Source organism: Bombyx mandarina, chromosome 16, assembly GCF_030267445.1.
Source record: "Bombyx mandarina strain Sakado chromosome 16, ASM3026744v2".
Taxonomy (NCBI): Eukaryota; Metazoa; Arthropoda; class Insecta; order Lepidoptera; family Bombycidae; genus Bombyx; species Bombyx mandarina.
Window position 1 is genome coordinate 4819654 of NC_143222.1, and position 25269 is coordinate 4844922.

Consider the following 25269-nt stretch of genomic DNA (forward strand, 5'->3'; position numbering starts at 1 on the left):
GCACAGAGCAGTAATGCGTTTCGGTTTGAAGGGGGTGAGGCAGCCGTCGTAACTACACTTGAGACCCTAGAACTTGTATCTCAAGGTGGGTGGCGCATTTTACGTTGTACATGTCTATGGGCTCCAGTAAACACTTAACACCGGGCAGGCTGTGAGCTCGTCCACACGTCTAAGCAAAAAAAAAGATCGCCAACGGTTTGTACGCTAATCCTTCGTGACTTCTCGGATGAGTTTATATTAAAAAAAAAAAGACTCTTGCAAAACATTGCAGACTCACTGATTTACGGTTGCGACACGAAAACAACAATGGATGAAAACTTTTCCACGTGGTTTCTATGATGGAGGTTAAAAGTACATGACGTCTATTTTAAATAGAGAGTTGGATTAGTTCACGGCTCACCTGCCGTTACGTGGTTGGAGAATTCCAGAGACATGACAAAATGAATAACGATTTTAGCCAATTGTCTCTCTCTAAAGGTCGAAAGGTGCAATATATTGTATGTGTGCGATGTATAATTTATTTTATCGCTGGATACTGTGAGAATTGTTTTCTCTGTTTGCCTACGGATTACCTTTTTTTTTATTGCTTAGGTGGGTAGACGAGATCACGACTCACCTCGTGTTAAATGGTTATCGGAGCCCATAGACATCTACGACGTAAATGCCGCTACCCATCTTGAGATATAAGTTCTAAGGTCTCAGTATAGTTACAACGGCTGCCCCACCCTTCAAACCGAAATGCATTACTGCTTCACGGCAGAAATAAACAGGGTGGTGTTACCTACCCGTGCGGACTAACAAGAGGTCTTATCACCAGTCAATAATTTATCCTATCTATGCCTTTTAGCCTTCCATTAGCCTCGAGGAGCTATTCTAGATTCACCGGACGTGTATACAAGCTCACGGGGCTCAGTCTGGAGGCTTTGCTAACACTAGCCCTACCAAGGGCAGTGCTTTGCTGAATCTGCCATCGGCTTAGATTCGCGACTCACTGAGAAAATCCGGCGAGAAACTCAGTGGGCAGTGTTTGTAAGTTAATTTACACGCCGCAATGGACGGTGATCGGTGCTTGGAATACCAAGTGGATCTTGACAAGCTTTACTATTATGAACAGAATTTTATTTAATGTTTTTTTTTAAATATCAATATCAAAAAATAGGAATGTGTTCAAACTCGAATCATTTGGCAAACACTCACTTATTAAAATAGATTTTTATAGTATACCCAAAACCAAATATATATAGTTTTATAGAATACCTGTAGTAACAAAAAAATACTTACACGAATTAAAAAAAAGGATTATAATTGAATTTTTATATTACGAGATGTTGCAATCAAATAAAACTAATGTCATAATAGCTCACCTTAGTAAATGACATTCAAGTCTCATTATTTATCATTACATGAACTTCATTCAAACTTACCTATAGCATGTAATAGCATGTGAATAACCCAATTCGTTTTCACAATAAATTCAATTATTTGTAATCGATTTTGTAAGACTTTAAATTTGCATAGGATATAAATTATGGTTGATACTTTCAATCATCTTCGTATTTAACAAACTGCAGTTCTAGACATTCGTATGTGACAAACTTTAATTTAATTTAATTTAATTTAATTTAATTGGCAATGGACCGGTCGCACTGGAAATCTATTGGAGAGGCCTATGTTCAGCAGTGGACGGCGATAGGCTGAAATGATGATCTTTAAATAGTATGTTTTTCTTCATACGAATGTGTTACCAACACTATATGATTTTTGTTCACAGTCAATATTTTAACCTACCATGTTTTACTAATTTCACAGATTAGTTTAATAGATTGATTGATTCAAGGCACTAATCCGAAAGTCTCTGAGACCTTACGGCAAGGCTCTGCACGCAAACGCTTAGGACATTTTAAAACAGCTGACACTAGTACAGCTAGTTAATTACCTTGAGCTAATTTGCGAAGATCAGCAAATACTGAATTGATACTGTTATAATTAAAACTACTTTTACGATTTTTATACTTGTTTTTTTTAAATTGTTATCATATTAATTCCGTTTCCGCCGTTATTGCTTGACCAGACCGGAGAAAGCTATAGTGAATAACACCATGCTGAAACCACCAAATAGTTACCTTTACCTTTTTATTGGTAGGCTTTGTTTTAGGACACTGTTGCATGGTTTGACCTGGGGTCAGCCATTGCAATTTTCGCTTACGATTATCGTAAAGAATCTACTTTTCATCACATGTCACAATTCGATTCAATATTCTTTCAATTTTGTATCGATTCAACAAGGCAACACAAGTTTCAACATACGTTTTTTCTATAGATCAGTCAAATCATGAGGCACCCATATTTCATATTATTTATTATACTCATTTGACGCAAATGAGTCAATATTGTTGGTAAGGTAACGCTAAACTATGCCGCTAATTCCTGGGTAGTTTCGCTGGGATCGGGCTTTCACCGTCTCTTTCAATTCATTGTTATTCACATGTGTGGGCGGTCTTCCACGTGGTTCGTTCTTCAAATCAAAATTTCCATCACGGAAGCGTTTAAACCAAAATCGCACGGTGCGTTCATTAGCAGTCCCCTCTCCAAACGCAACACTGATATTGAGAGCTGTTTCTGCAGCGTTAGTTCCGCGTCGGAACTCGTATTAAAAAATCACTCGAATTTTCGAAGTATCCATCTTTCTTGTCTAAGCTGAATAAAAAAAAACAACTGAAAGTCGATAATCGAATGTTGCGCATTTTTTAAAAGAAGAACCTTATAGGTATCATTTGAAAAAAAAGTTTTACTCAAAAATTTCAAACCATGAAGGTTCTATGTCCATTCAAAGTCCGTATTACAAAGTACCTATTACAAAGGGAAATTTTATACTTTAACCCCTATTATATTGTTATAACGTTTTTTATTTCTGTGTCGAATATAGGAAAACGGACTGACGTCGCTCCTTGGATTAAGTAGATACTCGGAGTTTATAAGACATCATTAATACCGCGAACCAACCTGGGAGACTCCCAATTGCATTGCATAACGACTGCACGATTCAAACATTTCGGTTAATCACAGATAACTGATTTTTACCACCGAGAAGCTTCGCCCAGAAACTCAGAGCTTGCTCTTTATAAAAATGTACGTCGGAATTCAATTTAGTATAATATTTCGACCGATTTGACGACGGAGACCGATAAAACCAATTACATTTACGATTCGCAGAAATCCTAAAGAAATGTATCACTTGATTTATACATTCTCTCGAATAGTTCATCTGTTATCAGACAACTACGAACTAGGCTGGTTCTGACCCAGCGGGGTATCCCGGAACACCAGCGGCATCGCCCGGGCGGCCTGGTGGGGCCGCCGTACCGCGGAGATCGACGTCGTTGGTCGTCGACTATCGCTTTGACGACCCGTCGGTCGGGCGTCCTCGGGGTGGCGCCGCGTATCTGGTTGTAGTGTTGACCGCGAGAACCCCCCTACTCTGACCGGGTTTTGACCCCGGTCGGAGATCAGACGTCGGGTGTAAGAGTGCAGGGGAGTCGTTTAGTGGGTGGGCCCTAAAATTCCTTGGGCCCGCGGTCTGTTCCCAACACCTTGCAGATCGTCAAGTCCCACATACCCCGCGCGCCCCCTAGGCGCGGGGACCACGTAGGAGGATCGGCCCCGGCCCGAAAAAAAAAAGAAAAACAACTACGAAAGTTCTTAGTAACAGAATTTCAACTCTATAGTGATAATAGTCTCGGTAACCTAAAAACTACTTTAGAGAATCAAGTTTACGTAATGAAGTAATCTTGCTCGGGGCAAGTTTCAATAAACATTAGTCTGAACGTTTTGTGAGTGGAAATGATTATTTAAATTCAAAAAAACGACATACGAGCATATTTGGTTTCCAGCGAGGCGCTTACGAAAACAAGTGTTTTTAAAATATATCGAATGTAATCTTTTTTTTGCTTGGATAGCTTTTAAAATGATAAAATCAATTAATACGTTGGATTCATTGATGGAATGCTATCATCATTCTATGGATTGAAATTTTCGTAATATTTCTTAGTCCACTGGTGTACGTGCCTCTTGACAGGTGTCTATTTTCATGCGCAATTATTGGGTAATGTCGATAGGTCGTGGTTGAATTTAATCTATCCATAATTATGTTCTTTTTTGCATAGATTGCGAACGGGCTCTTTTTTCATGCATGAGGTTTCCGCGCTTAAGAGGGGCGAGGGATATGTGGGTTTTGACGGTCTGCAGACGTTGGGAGCGAACCGTGGGCCCAAGAATGTTTTAAAGTTACCCACCCCTCTTCTTTCCCCTCACACTCTCTCGCCCGACGTCCGATCTTCGTCCGGGGTCAGAACTTGGGCAGAGTAGGGGAGTTTCCAAAGCTAACGCTTTTTTATTGCCCTTGGAAGCAGACGAGCATACGGGCCACTTAATGGTGAGAGGTCACCGTCGCCCATGGACATTAGCAATGCCAGGGGCAGAGTCAAGCCGCTGCCTACCGTTAAGTACTCTCCACAAGTCTCATTTGATGAAGGACATGTCGTAGCCCTCGGGAAACACCCTAGAGGGGAGCTCATTCTAAAGCCGGATGGTACTTGTCAACTACTAGGTACTCTACTCTGGTTGCGGGCGGTGCGATGGTAAAAGCAGTTGCCGGACCAACTAGACTCGCGGCACCACCCCGAGAATCTCGGACCGACGGGTCTTCGAGGCGTTCGTCGATGACGCCTGACGCTGGTCTCGATACATCGCCGACCGGGTTGCTCTTAGTCGTTGCGTCCGGCGATAGCGGCAACGGGTATCGCAGCCGTCCTCGTGACGTCCCAACTTCCCGGTGCGTGATATAGTGATGGTAGCGGCGATTTCCTCAGGGGTCAGGGGAACTGCTTTCTCACAGGGGCCGGAGCTGAATGAACGTCCTCCTCCAGTCCCCGGCTCGGTGGCGGTGGCACAGCACTGTGAGGGAATAAGAGCTCTCTCTCTCCCGTTCCGCTGCCTCCGATGGTGGACTTGCAGAAGTTAAGCGTCGCCTGCAACGACTTGTCGCTGCCGAGCCTCGTAGGCACGACAGTCGGCAGGGATAGGTCGCTATTCCTGATTAAGCAAAATTTTAATTAAACTACTTTTTCGGGTAATCTCGCGTTTTTTATTGCCTTTATATTATTTTAGACGTTTCGCGTACTGCACAGCTTATTCGTCAACTTTTGAATGTTGTGCTAACTGTAGTCGTTGTAGTTGTGTAATATAAACTAATTAAAAAAAAAAAAAACGAATATAATTGTTTTAATTATATCTAAGATTCACGAGAACTTAAGAAAATAGTATGGTCAAACTTATGTTTTTTGTTGATATTATTTTATTATACGATGTTGTTCTTTCAATCCGGATATGTTACATGAATACGTCTGAAGTACATGTTTCATTAGAAAAAAATTGCCATTTCAACAAAATGTATACTTATTCGCAACGTTTGATACGAACATACTGGATATATTTGAAATGCAATAAACTAACACAACATCTTGTTAGTATGTATTTCTAAACGTCAATGTGTTATTTTTTATAAACAAGTAAGATATTTTTTACTCATTAATTACTCGTATAGTAGCGTACCTAGTTTTGTTTATTTTGATTCTATAAACAAAAACATGTTTTCGAATCATAGTGGAAAATTCGCGCTACATCAGATTATCTGTTTTATGTTATCTGTGCGACCGGTTTGAAAAAACAACAAACCTGATTAGAACCAAACGAATAACTGAACGGGTTATATAATCTTTGTTATTTAATTACAATTACTCGTTTTTGTTTAATTCTTTTGAACATAGGCATATTGGCAATTTTATGTGATAAAATACAAAAGAAAAAAGGAAAAAACATAGATTTAGTAGCGCCCTTGTACTCTTTATCCTTATGGTCGTGTTTCTTCTAACAGCTGTGTACAAAATATATTAAATAAATAAATAAAATAAAATAAAATAGATTTTTTTTATTGCCTAGATGGGTGGAGGAGCTCACAGCCCACCTGGTGTTAAATGGTTACTGGAGCCCATAGACATCCACAACGTAAATGCGCCACCCACTGATTATAAGTAAGATTATAAGATATTAATATATATAAGTTCTAAGCTCTCACGTATAGTTACAACGGCTGCCCCACCCTTCAAACCGAAACGCATTACTGCTTTACGGCAGAAATAGGCAGGGCGGTGGTACCTACCCGTGCGGACTCACAAGAGGTCCTACCACCAGTAAAAACTACTAATTTGTAGGGAACAACACCTTATTCCGACATCTTGTTATCTTTAACGGTAGGCAGCGGCTTTGCTCTGCCTCTGACATTGCTGACGCCCATGAGTGACAGTAACCACTCACCATCAGGTGGACCGTATGATCGTCTGCCTACAAAGGCAATAAAAAAAATTACATACTGACTTTGTATGCTTATACTACCCACAAACCTTCCTTAATTTCGCAAATCGAAGACCCTGGAAATATCGTCGATAGCTTTTCGTACATAACTTAAACTGTGGAATCAAAACCGGAACGTGAAAATTTTTAAGGTGTTTTACGATTTGTTACAGACATCGGTCTAACACAATACAAAACCGTTGCCGTGAAATGTCTCATAGAATTTCGTAAGCTGCTATATTACGTATAGTATGTATGAAGCTACGTAACTATCTGGTTTTTTTTTCCCTACCTAGCTGAGAGTCTTGAGAGGCTATTTCAGCTTAACCTTAACTAGTAGGTTCGCAGAATCTACCACCGGATCGAAAACTGAGAAGATCCGGCGAGAAGCTCAGTGGGCTGTGTCTGAGGGTTAATTTACTCGTCGAGCCCTTCGTCGCAAGCGACGGGTTGACAATGACCGGTAACTATCTGGGGAAGCCGTTCGGAGGAGATCCGCGAGATTTACCAGGTCACCTTGAATAGCTTAACGTGGATATGTCGCTTTCATAGCTCCAATAATACTGGTTGTTAATACGTTGTAGGTGCTCGTTTGTGTTGCTGCTTCGTTCACGATCGACAGTTGATGATAATTCAATTTGCACTTGACCTTCAGTGTTAAAGAAAATAGCGAAATATCACATCGACGTATTTTTAGTTCTAATTTACATGTATTTTGTTTTGTTACCGTTTTTAGTTTGTTCACACTGGCGACGCTAAATTTGTTTAAAAAAAGAATGGATGTCAATGTAAGCTATCAGTCGTTATTACGATTTTTTTTTTCTAGACTAAGCTGATGGCATTGAGAGGCTAGTTCAGCATAACCTTAACTAGTAGGTGAGCTCACGGGGCTCAAACCGGAGTGATGCTAACATTGACCCTATCAAGAGCAGTGCTTCGCAGAATCTACCGCCGGAACGGAAACGCGACACACTGAGAAGATCCGGCGAGAAACTCAGTGCGCTAAAGGCTCATTATTATTTTGATTTTAGAATATCTACGAAGGGCAGACATTATTATACTTAGTCTGGCCATACTGTTACAATTAAAAATAAAAATAAATCTATTGCAAATAACATTTATTACTTTTACAGATTGTTAGTTTAATACATAAATATAAAACAATTTAAAGTATAGAAAGCTTATTCGAAGCGGTCTCCATTGGTTGCAATACAGTCCGTTAAACTTTGAGGCCAGTTATCAATAGAAGCACGCACTCTTTCCATGAGAAAATTTTTCACTGCCAATCGTACGGATTGTTTTAGGGACTCCAAATTATCATGGCGTTTAGAGCAAGCCGTACTCTCTAAAACTGACCATAAATCAGCCGATTAAGATCGGGACTAGACGACGGCCAGTCTTCAGCTCTGACGAAGTCCGAAACGTTCGTTTCCAACCAAGACTGCGTAGACCGAGCTTTATGACCTGGCGTTGAGTCTTGCTGGAAGGACCATTCTTGATTATTGAACATGGTGTTGTTAAGGGGCTTCACTACCTTCTCAAGAATGGTATCTTGATACACTTGTGCCGATGTTTTGATACCTTTTTCACAAAAGTATGGCTCAGTCACTCCTTCATAGCTAATACCCCACCAAACCATCACTGAAGTCGGATAGTGCCCACGTTGCACTCTGTCGACTAATTGGGAAGCTTTCTTAGAGCTTTGGGCATAAATACGGTCATTTTGTTTGTTAAAATGTTGCTCAATTGTAAAAAAATTCTCATCCATAAACAAAAATTTTCTATGACCTCCCTTAGCGTTCAGTACTTGTTTCGATTTTACCACCCTATTCTCTTTTAAATTATCAGTTAAGAAATGACCAGTACGTCTCTTATAGGCTGCAAGACCTAAGTCATCTTTTAAAATACGCGACATGGTTCTAGGTGCTATCTTCATCTCCCGAGATAAAATATTTTGCTTTCGGACAGGATTTCTTCGAATTCTTTCGCTTACTGCTTTGTCCACCTTTTTCGTACGAACACTACGTGGACGGCCAGATCTTTTTCTGTCACAAACAGAGAAGTTCTCATTGCACCTATTAATAGCCCGGTACACAAACATTTTACTAACACCAAGCGTTTGGAGAGTTTTAAAAATTGCATTTGGCTCCATACCTACCTACTTTGTGTAATGCAATCACAGCGATTCGGTTCTCTTTATCACCACATTCCATTTTAATATCGCAAAATATTGTACAATGTATTGGCGCCAAAATGAGAAAACTCAATGAGCAATCATATTATAAAAATGACAGATTCCAAATTCAAATGTAATATTTTGTTTATTTTTAATTGTAACAGTATTTATCGCCAGACTAAGTTCATACTCGTATATGTATAAGTAAGATTGAAATGCTGTTCGTTCGTTAATCGCATCAATTCAAGGAGCATTAACTATTTTTGCTCTTTAAAATGTTCGCAATAGATTCTTATGGGGAAAAAATGGAATTGGACAACGCCTGCCGGGTCGTATTGTATTCCGTAAATGACATTGTAATTCGTTTCGCATAATATAGCGTATGCGGTAATAGCGCCGAAAAAAGTTTTAAATTACTTTGAATATTATCTATAATTATATTTGTTGCGTAAAAATTTATTAGCATTTAAATATCTGTGCAAACACGTTAAACGGTCAATGAAAAACTTAAGAACGTTCCAACGTGAATACCTACATCATTTTTGTTTTAAAGAAAAAAACTGTTACATAACTAATGTGTATTGCAAGAATTTTCAATGAATCTTCAAATGTTCATGATTGACTTCCACGGTCAAGGAATAACATCGTGTAATAAAAATCAAACCGGCAAAATTATAATTTGCGTAATTACTGCTGGTAGGACATCTTGTGAGTCCACACGGTTAGGTACCATCACCCCGCCTATTTCTGCCGTGAAGCAGTAATGCGTTTCGGTTTGAAGGGCAGGGCAGCCGTTGTAACTATATTGAGACCTTAGAACTCATATCTCAAGGTGGGTGGCGGCATTTACGTTGTAGATGTCTATGGGCTCCAGTAACCACTTATCACCAGGTGGGCTGTGAGCTCGTCCAACCATCTAAGCAATAAAGAAAAAAGAAAAAAAAAAGATATCCAGTCCACTTCGGTTTGGTCCTCGATCTTTATGAATGAACCCTAGTTCTGGGGTTTTTGTGAATTTTAAGATAACGTTGCATGAATATTTCGCAGGCGTAATGAATTGTTACGCCACCCTTACGAATGGCGGAGCGTCTTCAAGGTTTATGACCCCAGTTGGGTAAGTTGACGTGTCTTGGTTCTTTTGGGCGGCTGTCTCGTTTGGCGTTTTGATTACGATTGTCAATATGCGAGGTCGCTATTTTGCTAGCCCATTATTTACATTTTTTTAAAGGTACTGTCTGATTGTGATGAGTCATCGGACGCTCGCTCACCGACCTTAACGTAAGGTTGAAAATCGCAAAACACATTTCATAGGACGTTTGACGTGATATAAATTTTAGTGTGCTTTTGTAATTAATCGAAAACTACAAATCAAGTCGTGGAAGGAAGTCAAGGAAGTAGTCGTCGTCGTCAAGGAAGTCGTCGTGCCCTAACAGATAAGACGTCTGGTGCATTCGTGTTGAGCGATGCATCGGTGTTCGAATCTCAGGCGGGTACCAATTTTTCTAATGAAATACGTACTCAACAAATGTTCACGATTGATTTCCACGGTGAAGGAATAACATCGTGTAATAAAAATGAAACCTGCAAAATTATAATTTGCGTAATTACTGGTGGTAGGATCTCTTGTGAGTCCGCACGGGTAGGTACCACCGCCCCGCTTATTTCTGCCGTGAAGGAGTAATGCGTTTCGGTTAGAAGGGTGGGGCAGCCGTTGTAACTTACTCGAGACCTAAGAACTTATATCTCAAGGTGGGTGGCGCATTTACGTTGTGGATGTCTATGGGCTCCAGTAACCACTTAACACATGGTGGGCTGTGAGATCGTCCACCCATCTAAGCAACAAAAGAAAAATCAGTATCTGTCGAGTCAATTCGTTAAAGTATCCGTCGAGCTAAGCGGGCCGCATTTTGAAAATTACTAAATGCCCAATTTTTTTTAATTCTTATCCTAGGATGCTCTGTCAATTGACTATCTTAAAAACTTTAAGCTGTGGTTTCACGAAATCTGAACTAGCTAAACAAATAAGGATCCACTCAGTTCAGCAAGATAGTTTTGTAAGGTGATCCGCTGTTATCGTGACTTAGGGAACGGTTCCATGTTTATAAATGGAAGTTTCTAGAAATCTAGTAGGTATTACTTAAACGATTTTATTTCGCATATTTTACCGTGACCGTCGTCGTTCGTGACCACGAAAACCAAAAGTATTCGAAGCGTCGGAAATAATATTATAATAACAATAAAAAACGTAACATTAAACCGTAAAAGCAGTTTTTAACCGACTTCAAAAAAGGAGGAGGTTCTCAATTCGACTGTAGTTTTATTATATTTTTATGTTTGTTGCCTCATAACTTGTGACTGGGTGAATCAATTCTAATGATTCTCTTCTTATTAGAAAGCTGACGCTTCCCGTGTGGTCCCATTTCAATTTAGTCCAGTTCTATTAATGGTATCCATGAGAAAACCATATGAGTCTTAAATTTGCATTAAGTACGTGCGCGACAAATAAATGAATACCTCAATAACTCAATATCACACCAACCGATTTCGATGATTATTGTTTTTAGTGTATATTAATTTGTTTTGGAATATATATTTTTTCTATTTGAGGTCGGTTTTTGTTAAAGCATGTCCATTTCCAATTATTTTATCTTAACACTTATTATCTAAAGCCGAATCGCAGTGAACGAATAAACGTTAGGATGAATAGAGCTGATAAAATATGTCGGTAATTCACGTAGTGTGAAGTTCTCGGTAAGAGCTTACTATAGAAATGATCCTATGAAGTAATACATATATAGACATAGTCACTCAACCGGTTTTTATACATGCAAATGAGTCTTCTTACTGTTTTTTTTCTTGTCATAACATCGTTTAAGATTTGTACTATCTATCGCCAGAGTTACATTAATCAAAAAAGATTTTCAAAAAACTGTTAAATCGATATTAAATCCATCAATATTTGTAATTTTCTTTTGTATGAGTGTATATTTTTGTAAAAATGCGTGATAATGCTTCAAAATCTGCACGCAACATAGCTAGGGCGATTAGGGAGATACTGTTAACGATCGAAAAGTGAAGCGTTGGTTTGAAAAATTTCAGTTTGGTGATTTTTCAGTACAAAACGAATCACGACGAAGATTGGTCGATATGTTACTATTTTCTATCACCTATATCACCTAGTCTCTAAAGAATACGAAAATAAAAATACTTTTGAATAATCATTTACACACACAAACATCTCAAACATACTAGGTCAGAAACATTACCAAATCTGCCTTATGAAATCACGGATTACCAAAGCTAAGAATTAAATGATTACAAACCTATGGAACATGTAGCACTGAATGGACAATACCGATTTTCATAATGAGCATGACAAGCGCTATGGAAATCTTTTTAAATAACATGCGCAATTTTGAAATAATGTTTAAATAATAATAATGATTACACATTATTTTGATATGTTTTTAATCTCTCTTTGCGTAATATGTAACATAAACTCAAGATTCATGAATCTCCTTTTAATTAATTGTGTAAGTATAAAATTTTGCAATGAATACTGCTTACCAGTGGTAAGTTAGCGGTAGGCAGCGGCTTGGCTCTGCCCCTGGCATTGCTGAAGTTCATGGGTGACGGTAACCACTCACCATCAGGTGGGCCGTGTGCTCGTGTACCAGTGGTAAGAAGTGCTGCTAGACTGGGAGAGATACAGCTGTTCTGCCTAAATGTAATGTAACTATACTTGAGACCTTAGAACTTATATCTCTAGGTGAGTGGCGCATTTACGTTTTAGATGCCTATGGGCTCCAGTAACCACTTAATTCCAGGTGGGCTGTGAGCTCTCCCGATTTGAGGAGTAAGACAGTTGAAATGAATATATAATCAAGAGTAAAACGGATGTCTAGAAATTTGATGAATAAGATTTTATACATTCAACCGTTGTTCCGTCATTGAAACTATATCATATTGAGCAGAAAAGGGACAATTGCGTTGCGAATTGAAAATACCCGTCAATTAAGTTAAAATCGATATGTGGTTTCACTTGTTTCGTCCTGTAAAATGGGAACGATTTAATGATTCTTTGAAGATTATTGAAAAACGAATTTAACTATTAACTTTGTTTATTTTTTATTCATAAGTTGTGCGCTTTGTGAAAACGTTGGAAAATATGAACATTTATCTACGTAGATTTATAAATTAAAGCCAAACTCAAGTCGAATAGATTTTTAATATATTTTTTGTTTTATTTTATCCGTCACAGCTCCGTATGTTTTAACCAAAATTCTTTGATTAGATCTGCACCCTTTTCTCCTATCATTATTGTCGGTGCATTAGTATTGCCTCTTAAAACATCTGGCATTATACTGGCATCGATAACCCTCAATTTTTGTACTTTCCTGACTTTCAACTCTGGGTTTACAACTGTCGAAGAATCACTATCTGGTCCCATTTTGACTGTGCTTGTTGGGTGATACAAAGAAATTGTCATTTCTCTCGAATAACAATCTAAAAATTCATTACTTTCGGTATTATACTTTTCACAAGCTTCAAGCTTCAACCAATCTAATTGTAGACCGCTTGCCTTAAAGGAATCTGTGGCTGCTAATTTAAAAACGTACTGTGTTATTCCTCTCAATAATGTTTTCATATCCTCGGGATCGTCGAAGTAATTTGCGTAAATAAGGGGATACTCAAAAGGGTTCTTACTTTTAAGAATTATCTTTCCTTTGCTTTTAGGTTTTAATAACGTCGCTGCTATCAAAATTATAATATTGTCTTTGTTAAGTTCTCTGAATTGCTGAACAATGTTTTCCTTTAAGCCATGTTTTTCGAACATGTCCAACAAAAGATGTACATTTGGGGGAAACACGACGTGGTGAAACTGCATATCTGGACTAGTGGCTGTGGAATCTGTAGTGTTAACAAATGTAATTATCTTATGTGGACTTGTATCAGACAGCGTTCCTTGCTTAGAAGTAATATAGTTAATGTATTCCATTGCTATTTTCGGCAGCGTTAGAGACATGCCATCTTCCGCAGGAGCTTTGAAAACAATTGGAATGTATATATGATCTTGTAAATTTTCACCTACTGGCAAATCGGCTACAACGTCTATTCCTAAATTTTTTAAATCACTTTTTGGTCCAATCCCGGACAACATTAAAAGCTGCGGTGAATTTATAGACCCACCCGATACTATTAACTCCTTTTTTATGTTCACTGTTATATTTTTTCCATCTCTGTGTATTGAAATTCCACTAACGATATTAGTATTCTTTTCAAAAAATATTTTAGTGGCGAGTGTATTTTTAATCACATGTAAATTTTTTCTATTTGTTATTGGGCTTAAAAAAGCCCGTGCGGTACTAATTCTAATGCCATTATGAATTGTAGTTTGCGCTCTTGTTACTCCCATTTGGTTAACACCGTTCACGTCGCTCAGATTTTTTACCCCTATTTCTGTGTAAGCTTTAATAAGTAGTTCTTCAAAAGGATTATTATTTTTATCTTTGGTAACATATAAATACCCTTCAGTACCATGATATTTGTCATCTCCAGATGAGTCAGTGTTGAATTTTTCACTTTTTTTGAAATAGGGTAGAACTTCTTCATAGCTCCAACCGTAGTTGCCTGCTGCCGCCCATTCGTCGTAATCTAATTTATTACCTCTTACGTAATACATTCCATTGATACTGCTGGAACCACCCAATGCCTTACCTCTGGGCCACGTACAACTTTTAGCTTTATAACCGCGACATGCATTTGGTTGTGGTACATTCGTATATGCCCAGTCTGCATCACTCCCAAAAGTGTTGAAGAAAACTTGCGGTATCTGCAAAACTTTAAAATATGTAGATGTCGTGTTTTATCATTATTAGTGTTTTGTTTATATGGCACAGCTGCTTCCTTGACTTTAAGATGCCCATAGTGGTGATGACCACTTTATCAAAGGAGCAGAAGGCTTGTCTCATCATTTGGTCTATGTTTATATCATAAATAAATCGGGCGTCGCGGTTTTTAGGTCGTTTTTTAGTTTGTTAATTTTTTATCAACATAAATGGATAGGCATCTTTAATCGATTAGAACGCATTATCGCTCCGCGGCAGAAATTAGCACAATGTTGAGAATTATCAGATGTTATCCGTATCGTTATTCGGTTACGGTCATTTATTTTCTCCAGGACCCTTTTACACTTTTAAAACAACTGGCCTAGTCATTTGTTTGCTGTGGCCACTTAAATGAATAGCACTTCATTGTTCTTGGTCCTATATTTCTACTAGTATGGCTTGTAAATCATAATTTACCTCTGTGTTCAGCGTTGGATTCCCTCCAGCTTCAACCAACAGTACTTTCCATTTCGATACCTCGCTAAGACGGTTTGCGACTACAGCACCCGCGGATCCTGCTCCCACTACGATAAAATCATAGTATGGATCTGAAAATAATGTTTATATGATACACGTATGTGTTCGAAAAGAAAGATAATGAGATAAAAAAAAAAGCAAAATGCATTTAATTCCACAATAAATTATGTTTTCAAATTATCACCCGTATCATGTGTTAATATGAAAATTAATATCTAACAGATACGGCCAAAAATACTGCAGATCAAAGGCACCTCTAACTTACAATCCTTTATGGGGCGTTAACGTTATATTATTAAATAAAAAAAATAAACAATTAGCTTTATAGAATAGAATTAGATTATGTCATTAGAGTTATTTAAAGTCGTTGAGTCTATATAATAACAGAATTTATAAATAGAATTTCTTTTATATGTAGAATTCGTTATAGAAATGTTGATGTTTGTTGTTACAAAACATATAAATGATTAGTTTTTTTTTTTAATGCTTATATGGGTGGACGAGCTCACAGTCCACCTGGTGTTAAGTGGTTACTGGAGCCCATAGCCATTCACAACGTAAATGGGCCACCCACCTTGAGATATAAGTTCTAAGATATCAAGTATAGCTACAACGGCTGCCCCACCCTTCAAACCGAAACGCATTACTGCTTCACGGCAGAAATAGGCAGAGTGGTGGTACTCACCCGCGCGGACTCACAAGAGGTCCTACCACCAGTAGACGTAACGGCATCGATCGTATAAAAGTGCTTTAATGTTGCTAACGAATCTAAATCCACTAGATGCCAAATAAACAGGTCGTTGTCTACCGGTATGAATATTTTTCTCAAACTTGTTTGGATTAAAACGTTTATAGCAAAACGTTGCGTTAAGATACAATATCAACGATCAACTTTCGGTGTTTTAAGGCCCCCTCAAGCACTGGTCACCGTCCTCTTAGATCTCGTCGATTACAACGAAGACTTTGACGAGTGACACAGACACAGCCCACTGAGTTTCTCGCCGAATTTTCTCAGTGGGTCGCGATTCCGATCCGGTGGTAGATTCTGCGAAGCACTGCTCTTGCTAGGGCTAATGTTAGCTAATTCTCTCAGGCTGAGCCCGTGAGCTCACATACCCGTCCGGCCGTAGTTGGAATAACCTCATAGGCTACCAGCGAATGGGCAGAGGAAAAAAGAATACATCACATCTGCAAGATCATTCTGTAGCGTCCCGGTCCGGTTTGGGTATTGACGTAAAGCTAGTAATATAAGCGGTTCCATTTCTAGAAACATCGTAACCTATTGAATTTTATTTTGATTGCTTCAAACATGCCGTTATCTACATCTAATCCACATAATCGACCCGTTATCTTGGCCCTTGTAACAGCGCCGAAATATCGAGAACTCACAAAAATAAAAAAATCGTACTAAGAATCCGTTATATAATAATATTTCTAATGAAGTTTATTTGACATAATTAATAAGTACATGATTTTTTTATTTATTGCTTAGATGGATGGATGAGCTCACAGCCCACCTGATGTTAAGTGGTTACTGGAACCCATAGACATCTACAACGTAAATGCGCCACCCACCTCCAGATATGAGTTCTAAGGTCTCAGTTTTTACAGTACAACGGCTACCCCACCCTTCGAACCGAAACGCATTACTGCTTCACGGCGGAAATAGGCGGGGTGGTGGTACCTACCCGTGTAGACTCTCAAGAGGTCCTACCACCAGTAATTACGCAAATTATAATTTTGCGGGTTTCATTTTTATTACACGATGTTATTCCTTCACCGTGGAAGTCAATCGTTAACATTTGTTGAGTACGTATTTCATTAGGAAAATTGGTATCCGCCTGCGGGATTCGAACACAGGTGCATCGCTTCATACGAATGCACCGGACGTCTTATCCTTTAGGCCACGACGACTTAAATTATATTCAAGTTGAATCAAATGAAAATAATTTTATCTCTCTAAGTTATTTCTCTGTAATTCGGAACAGATTCAGGATGTACTGTTTAAAAAAGATAATTGCAGCATAATAAGCCTACCTTTGACAACTTCCTCGATAGCGTCTTCCGGCCACAGATGATCGCCGGCAATAGAGCACTGCGCCGCGAAGAAAGTGGCCAGGGCCTGCATGAATATCGGCCCTGTTGCATGATAACTGTTCACGATATTAGAAGTCAACGCCGGATCACACGTCCACATGGTCGACTAGAAATTTGCGAATGAGTAAATATGTGTGATAGACGATGACGCGCTGTGCTCTTGGTGCGTTAAACAAGTTCATGTTATAAGTAGTCAACGTTTTTTTTTTAGTGCTTCCACTATTGTTATCGTTGATCTAAAATGTATCAACAGTATTGATCTAAGATAGAGAACCATGTGATTGATAAATCACGAAAAACGCCTTTCTCTGTAATTTATTAAGAGACAGCAAATATATTTTTTAAGATTGTATAAATTAATTGAAGTATCTTTAACAGTAATTGTACGCGACCCGGTCTGTATGGCTGTTGCCGAGTCGTGTAATAATTCTCTGCTATCTGTTTTTGCGCTGGTTGAAGACGGCTGCTTCGAAGACCTTCGGCTATTGTCGGGAGTCGTAGTTTCTTCGGAGGCTCACTGGTAACTGGTAACCGGTTCACTGGTAACTGATTCGGACAATATTGTATTTATCAAGGCGCAAATAAACTACTTGAATAAAAAAATACAACTTTTTATTTTAACCATAAACATTAGTAACAGCCGTTAGCTGCGTCTATAACCCAAGTCAGTAATAATTAAGGCTAAGTATTGATAAATCTCTTCTTGAGTATTTCTATACGCACCGTATTTTGCAAACAATAGGGTTCCATCTTCGCGGAGTTCCATCTTAGCTTTAACTTCATCCCTGCTTGAGAAGCAGAGAGTCTATGCTCGTGTACTGGGCCTCGCCGCGAGGCCCGATCCGTGCCTCCTAAAGGGGGTACGACGACCCCGTTGATTGATTGAAGGTCCGTCAATGTCCATCCTATCCCCATTGATCGACCGACTGATCGGACACTCCGAATTACAGGCCCATTGCGATAAGACTCAACTTTGTACTGTAAGGAACTGAGACCCTAGAACTCATGCTTCAAGGAGGGTGGCGACAGTTGCCTTGTTGATGACTATGGGCTCCAGTAACCACTTAACAGCAGGTGGGTCGTGAGTTCGTCAAACCAACTCACAATTTAAAATTTAAAAAAAATCACTCTCTTTGGGATCTTGCGCCGTCTCTTGCCTGTAATTGTGTAAGCCGCTTGTAATTGCCATATTTAATTACTGGCTGTTTTGCCCGCAGCTTTGTTCTTGACGGCCGTGTACGCATTTAACGGACTCACTGAAAATACGAAAAAAATATGTGTGGTGTCGTGGGACACCGGATAGGAACAAAATTCCTTATTATAAAAATATTAATTTTAGGTTCTATTCGAGGTATAAAGAAAATCCTTATTCGGGTATACATTTTTTATGATGATTTTTTTATTGATAAAAAAACTACTTTACAAAGCTATCAACTTTATTTTATTCACAATGATTTCTAAAAAATATATAATAACAATATACAAAGAAACAGCTATTTATATGAATAATAATAATAACCGTCATCACGTAGACTATACATTGACACTGTATAGCCATCATACTAAGACTAAGCCATACTAAAACTATACATAAATAATAAAAATCTTACGTTACGGACGTTTTTCCCGGTTAGGGTTCCCCTCCGCATCGTCCCATAAGGAACTTCGTTCCAAAATATAATATATATAATCTGTTATTTATAATATAACTAAATATTTTCCACTCACCTCTTTTTGATAAATAGGTGTGATAGTGATGGAAATTATTTAGTTGTATATTACCGGAGAATATTTCTACACAAGGTGTTGTAATAGTTATTGACATACAGACGATGGGATGACATGTTTATTTTTTGCAAACGGAATCTGTTCGTAATGAAGGTTGAATCAATAGTGTACGTAATAACAAAATTGCTTGTTGACTTTTTTATATGTATATTTAAGTATTCTTCACGGCTATGCATGTTTTTTGATTCATCTATGTAAAGTGGCACGGAGTGTAATTTTTAAAATTGAACCGGATACTGTTCTTATGTCGTCACAATTTTATAATAATGCCATAAAAAGCGGTCAAGTATGAGTTAGATTCGCCTCCTGAGGGATCCGGCTCCAAACGAAGGCTCTCTTAGAGGAATTGCTTGAATATCAATTTTCTATTGAAAAATATATGTATATGTTTAGAAATCGTTGTGATCTTAAATTAGGAAGCCCGGTGTACTCGCATCAAGCTATGCGAATATGCTGGGGTTCAAATTCCACAAGCAGGCACAAATTTTCTAAGCAAGCTTTTTTTTAGATGGGTGGACGAGCTCCAATAATTACGCAAATTATACCAACGCGGACTCAGAAGAGGTCCTACCACCAATAATTACGCAAATTATAATTTTTCGGGTTTGATTTTTATCACACGATGTTATTCCTTCACCGTGGAAGTTAAAGCTGGGAAAATACTTAAAATATCTGTTCACGAACGAATTTCTTGATGGAATAATAATATATAGTTCTGTGGAATGAAAAAGAAACACGTAAAACATTTGTATAATAAACAACGGCTTAGACATTTTGTCAGCCCGTATGGGTAGATATCTCCATCATAGTAGTAACGCGGCTGTGCCTTTGTCACTATCAGCTGAGTCGGTTGCTTGTCTGTCTTTACGAGTGCAATAAAAAATCCTACAAATTTGGGCCGCGAAGCAGTGTTGTTTTCCGCATAATATATCCTCGCATGTCTCAGGTAAGGACTAGCGGGATTCTCGTTTGTCGTACTACTGGGTTCTGGTAACTGCTTGCCATCACGTGAACCGTACCTGAACCGTACTAGGAGATATGTTGAATAATATGGTTCTATTTTTAATTGTTTTATTTATATTAGGTATCGGGCGATCTACTTTTTTTCTGTTACCTTCTTTGAAACTGACGAGCGAATAATTTCAACGGTACCACCTTGAAGTTAAATGTCAGTCCCGAACTCCATATCTAGAGGTGGTGGCATTTTTACTGGTGGTAGGATCGCTTGTGAGTCCGCACGGGTAGGTACCACCACCCTACCTATTTCTGCCCTGAAGCAGTAATGCGTTTCGGTTTGAAGGGTGGGGCAGCCGTTGTACTGTAAAAACTGAGACCTAAGAACTCATATCTCAAGGTAGATGGTAGCATTTACGTTGTAGATGTCTATGGGCTCCGGTAACTTCATATTGACAGGTGGTCCATTATCTCATTTATCCATCCATATTTAAAAATATGTTGTATTCATGTAAAAATATGTAGATTTTTAATGTATTCGTTTATAATGTGCGACAATATATTTTATGAAGATTGTGTTATTATAATATGTGAGAATAAGAATTTTTGAGAGGTGTTTATAAAAACTGTTAACATGTCGAAGTGGGAGCTACTCTGCCAAAATTGACAAAACTATCAAATTATTTGTAAGGATAAACATTAAATGAACTCTAAATAAAAATGAATTAAAAAAAAATTACACATCTACTCGACAACCCGTGGAAACTCTAGCAAAGGATCCAAGAGTTAGATTAGTCCGACACTATACCGAAGATATCCCCGACGTCAGCGTGTGCAAGATTAGAATGGCTCTCAAACAACTTAAGGACAACAGGACACCGGGTGAGGTTGGAATTACTGCCGAACTTCTGAAGGCGGGTGGAAAACCAGTCCTTCGGGCCCTTCAAAATTTATTTAATTCCATCATTCATGATGGGAATGTGCCCCTGGCATGGACCAGAAGTGTGATGGTACTGTTTTTCAAAAAGGGTGACAATACTTGTTTGAAGTATTATAGACCCATCTCACTTCTGAGTCATGTCTATAAGTTGTTCTCGAGAGTTGTTACGAACCGTCTCGCGCGCAGGCTTGATGACTTCCAGCCACCCGAACAAGCCGGTTTCCGAAAAGACTATAGTACCGTAGACCTATACGTGAGACCTTAGAACTTATATCTCAAGGTGGGTGGCGCATTTACGTTGTGGATGTCTATCGGCTCCAGTAACCATTTAACACCAAGTGGGCTGTGAGCTCGTCCACCCATCTAAGCAATAAATATATATTTATATATATATATATATATTGTAAGGAATACCCTACAAAAAGGGTGTAAAACCGGCGCGCAGCTCCGTCACCCGCGCAATTGTCGGTTGACATTCGTCGAGAGAACATCGTTCAAAGACTTTATTTAGGAAACACGAATTTTATAATAATGTTGTGGGTACAGTGCCTATAAATAGCAACGCCTTTGCTCGAAACATTCATTCGATCGGCGGCGTTCGTAAGAGAAGGTAGTCGTGGACATGGTGTGCGTGAGTCATTGTTTTAAGTCTCTGTAAACGTGTGCTAATTGTTATATTTTTTTAAATGATTTTTCTTCTGATTCCTAATATCAGAAGTGGGATAAAGGACTCAAATAGCCCACAGTAGCGTAAAACTCTGAACTTTGTTTTGTTTTACAATGACTGCTTACTTTGATGCTTTCATACTTTATTTGTTATTTTTCTTGTGTGATTGCAAATTTTAACTGTGATAATGAGACATACTGAAACTCCTAGTACACGGAGGCGACCGTCTCGAGATGATTCTCGTAATCGAAAACGATATTATGCTTTCGCGATCACAGAGATGATAGACAGAATCGCGATGCGAACGATGCGCTCGCGCACGATAGAACTTGTCGCGACACGTTCTAACGATAAGGCGCACGCTGAACAGACCACCGATATTCTACGGACAGTTATGACTCCCATGTCGAATATCGTTGGTTCGCAACAAGGCCACGTAGAATCTAGTATTCCTGGTTCTGAGGCGTCTACCCTCGCCAGTGCTTTGATAAAACTTTAATAGTGATACGGGGCATAATGGGCCCTCGGGTTAGAGCCGCGAACACTAATCTACCCACGATTTGATTTCATTTTTAGTGGAGGTCAGGTTAGGCCGAGTCCTTATAGGGTTCAGGCACTAGTTGAGTCACCAGTGACTCGTAATGTCACACAGGTAGATAATTCTTGAGGTTGACTGCATACTTCCGAAGGTGAATTCGGGATTATGTTGGCAAAATGGTCAATTCAACTTTTGAGATTACAGCTCATTCTGAACATCACAAAACGCAAGACAACAGACATCCGCCCTGCAGCTTCTGGTAGAAAAGACGCCACCACACCTGTGGTGAGGACTCTAATTAATGATGTCACGACTGAGGTGTTTCGGAGCCGTGAAGTTCGTCGAGAACTAGGTCAAGGTAGAGCTTATCAATTGGTATCACGGAGTGAAAAGCGACATGATGCTCGCGTGGACGGGCACCGACGAGCAGCAGCCGTTTTTAATGTCTATAATCTTGTTTGGGTAATAACTCACAGTCTACAGGAAATGTAGATCCGGCAATCCGTGGAATGGTGAGGATGGTGCCTCACGGGCATAGCCGCCAGCTCGGGCCCCTCGATGGTTCCTGCGGCAGTAGCACGCAAGCGACGTGCCGGTAGCTGCGTAATATCGGTCGGCAGGTAAACTTGATTCCGGCATGCGTGGCCCGTATAAGGTTGTCGAAATTCTACCCAGTGGACGTTATACCCTACGGCTGCTCAGCGGCAGTTATGGCAAAACTACGCAAACAGCTGCACAATATATGGTGTCGTGGCGGGGCGAGTGGACTCCTGAGACATGTGCTACCTTCTTTGTGAGTCAGTAAAGTTAATAATTATCATTGTTCACAAATATACGTATTCCTATGGTGAACCTGAAGGGTGAGCTATAGATGATTGCTCTCTAGTTACGTATCCCTCATTCGTGTGATTAATTCTACACGGTGAGATGCCTCAGTACGATCGGCCTAGACTGGCGTATTGAGAAGCCTCTGCACGTTTGAGTACTGTCAGCGTGCCGGGAAGCTTCACACGTTTGAATAAACTCTGCGTGTGGAATGCACTCGTACGTTTTTAATACGATCTTCGTACGAGTGGGTCTGGGACCATTTTACGTATCCCTCACTGGTGTGATTAATTCTACACAGTGAGATGCCTCAATACGATCGGCCTAGACTGGCGTATTGAGAAGCCTCGGCACGTTTGAGTATGGTCGGCGTGCCGGGAAGCTTCACACGTTTGAATAAACTCTGCGTGTGGAATGCACTCGTACGTTTTTAATACGATCTTCGTACGAGTGGGTCTGGGACCATTTTACGTATCCCTCACTCGTGTAACTAATTCTACACGGTGAGATGCCTCAATACAATCGGCCTAAGCTGGCGTATTGAGAAGCCTCGGCACGTTTGAGTATGGTCGGCGTGTCGGGAAGCTTCACACGTTTGAATAAACTCTGCGTGTGGAATGCACTCGTACGTTTTTAATACGATCTTCGTACGAGTGGGTCTGGGACCATTTTACGTATCCCTCACTCGTGTGATTAATTCTACACGGTGAGATGCCTCAATACAATCGGCCTAAGCTGGCGTATTGAGAAGCCTCGGCACGTTTGAGTATAGTCGGCGTGCCGGGAAGCTTCACACGTTTGAATAAACTCTGCGTGTGGAATGCACTCGTACGTTTTTAATACGATCTTCGTACGAGTGGGTCTGGGACCATTTTACAGGGATCACTGGTAACCAAATGCAGAAGACACTTAACGAAGGGCGACGCACACTGGCCCTTGGATAATAACAGGAATATGCGCATTAAGGATGATTGCTACTGCGCGCACTGCTCCCGTGCCGCTACCTGCACGCGCTCTCTCACTTCTGGCGTGCAAACTGCGCGTACTGCTTGCGTGCCGCTGGCTGCGCGCGCTCGACTGCTTCAGACGTGCATACCGCGCGTACTGCTCGCGTGCCACTACCTGCGCGCACTCGCCTGCTTCAGACGTGCATACCGTGCATACCGCGCGTACTGCTCGCGTGCCGCTACCTGCGCGCACTCGCCTGCTTCAGACGTGCATACTGCGCGCACTGCTCGCGTGCCGCTACCTGCGCGCGCTCGCCTGCTTCAGACGTGCATACTGCGCGTACTCCTCGCGTGCCGCTGTCTGCGCGCGCTCATCTACTTCTGGCGTGCATACTGCACGTGTTACTCGCGTGTCGCTGCCTGCGCGCGCTCGTCTATTTCTGGCGTACTGACCGCACGTGCTGCTCGTGTGCACACTGCACGTGATGCTGGCGAGCCGCCGACTTCACGGTGCCGTACGACTGCTGCTTCACTCGTTGGGGACTATGATGCCTTTGGTCTACTAAGCCCGACGCAGGGAGTCACGAGTAAGGAGTAATTCGTTTGCAGTCCTGCTGAGCTAATTATGCGCTCCGCCTGCATTTTCAGGATTATCTATCAGGACGGTCGAGCGGGACGCCCGCCACACGTGGTGCAGCCTCACATCGTGGTTGCAGACTGGAGCTGGGACGGCTGCCCTGCCGAACTTTCGGGAGGCGCGGACTTAACAAGATCTTTCGCACGCTTCCGCATCATCGTTACGAGTGGACCCCAGTTATGTGGTCGAGGACGAACCACAGTCAGGAGAGGCCGTGTAAGGAATACCCTACAAAAAGGGTGTAAAACCGGCGCGCAGCTCCGTCACCCGCGCAATTGTCGGTTGACATTCGTCGAGAGAACATCGTTCAAAGACTTTAAGTGTTAATTTAGGAAACACGAATTTTATAATAATGTTGTGGGTACAGTGCCTATAAATAGCAACGCCTTTGCTCGAAACATTCATTCGATCGGCGGCGTTCGTAAGAGAAGGTAGTCGTGGACATGGTGTGCGTGAGTCATTGTTTTAAGTCTCTGTAAACGTGTGCTAATTGTTATATTTTTTTAAATGATTTTTCTTCTGATTCCTAATAATATATATATTTACAGTTATGAAGTTTAATATATGGTTTGATCGCGAGAATCCGAGTGTTGCCTAATTTTTTTTTTTTTTACATGTGTACTTCTGAGCGCCTGATCATTATTTATTGCTATGTTTCTCTTCAGTTTACTTCATTATATGAATTAGTTGCTGTAATTTTTTCTTTTTTACCTATGCTGATAGCCTACAGAGGCTATGTCAGTGTTACCTTAGCGTGTAGGTGTTTGTATATATCTTATCTTATACCTTTAAACGAGCAATTCTTGTATATTAATATATGTATACTTATATAATCTGAATCTCAGAAACGGCTCCAACAATTTTCATAAAATTAAGTATACAGGGGATTTCGGGGGCGATAAATCGATCTAGCTACGATTCATTTTC

At 40.0% G+C, this 25269-nt stretch overlaps 2 protein-coding genes and 1 pseudogene across 2 annotated transcripts in view; 2 read left to right on the top strand and 1 right to left on the bottom strand.

Moving 5' to 3' along the window:
* Positions 1 to 25269, top strand: part of Flo2 (flotillin-2) — a 419882-nt gene that overhangs the window by 291844 nt on the left and 102769 nt on the right. The window lies entirely within an intron of this gene.
* On the bottom strand, positions 12688 to 17324 carry LOC114252886 (glucose dehydrogenase [FAD, quinone]). Its single transcript, XM_089733485.1, has 3 exons — positions 16987 to 17324; positions 14890 to 15020; positions 12688 to 14417 (listed from the first exon to the last, which is right to left on the bottom strand). Exons 1-3 carry the CDS (start codon positions 17144 to 17146, stop codon positions 12840 to 12842), a joined length of 1869 nt encoding a protein of 622 aa, XP_089589611.1. The 5' UTR covers positions 17147 to 17324; the 3' UTR covers positions 12688 to 12839.
* Positions 23733 to 24254, top strand: LOC149501246 (uncharacterized; annotated as a pseudogene).

Coding starts and splice junctions, on each gene's coding strand:
- LOC114252886 (XM_089733485.1), bottom strand. CDS start 17,146: ATGTGGACGTGTGATCCGGCGTTGACTTCTAATATCGTGAACAGTTAT. Junction 15,021..16,986: donor TATCGAGGAAGTTGTCAAAG/GTAGGCTTATTA, acceptor CATTATTTTCAG/ATCCATACTATGATTTTATC. Junction 14,418..14,889: donor ATCCAACGCTGAACACAGAG/GTAAATTATGAT, acceptor AAAGTTTTGCAG/ATACCGCAAGTTTTCTTCAA.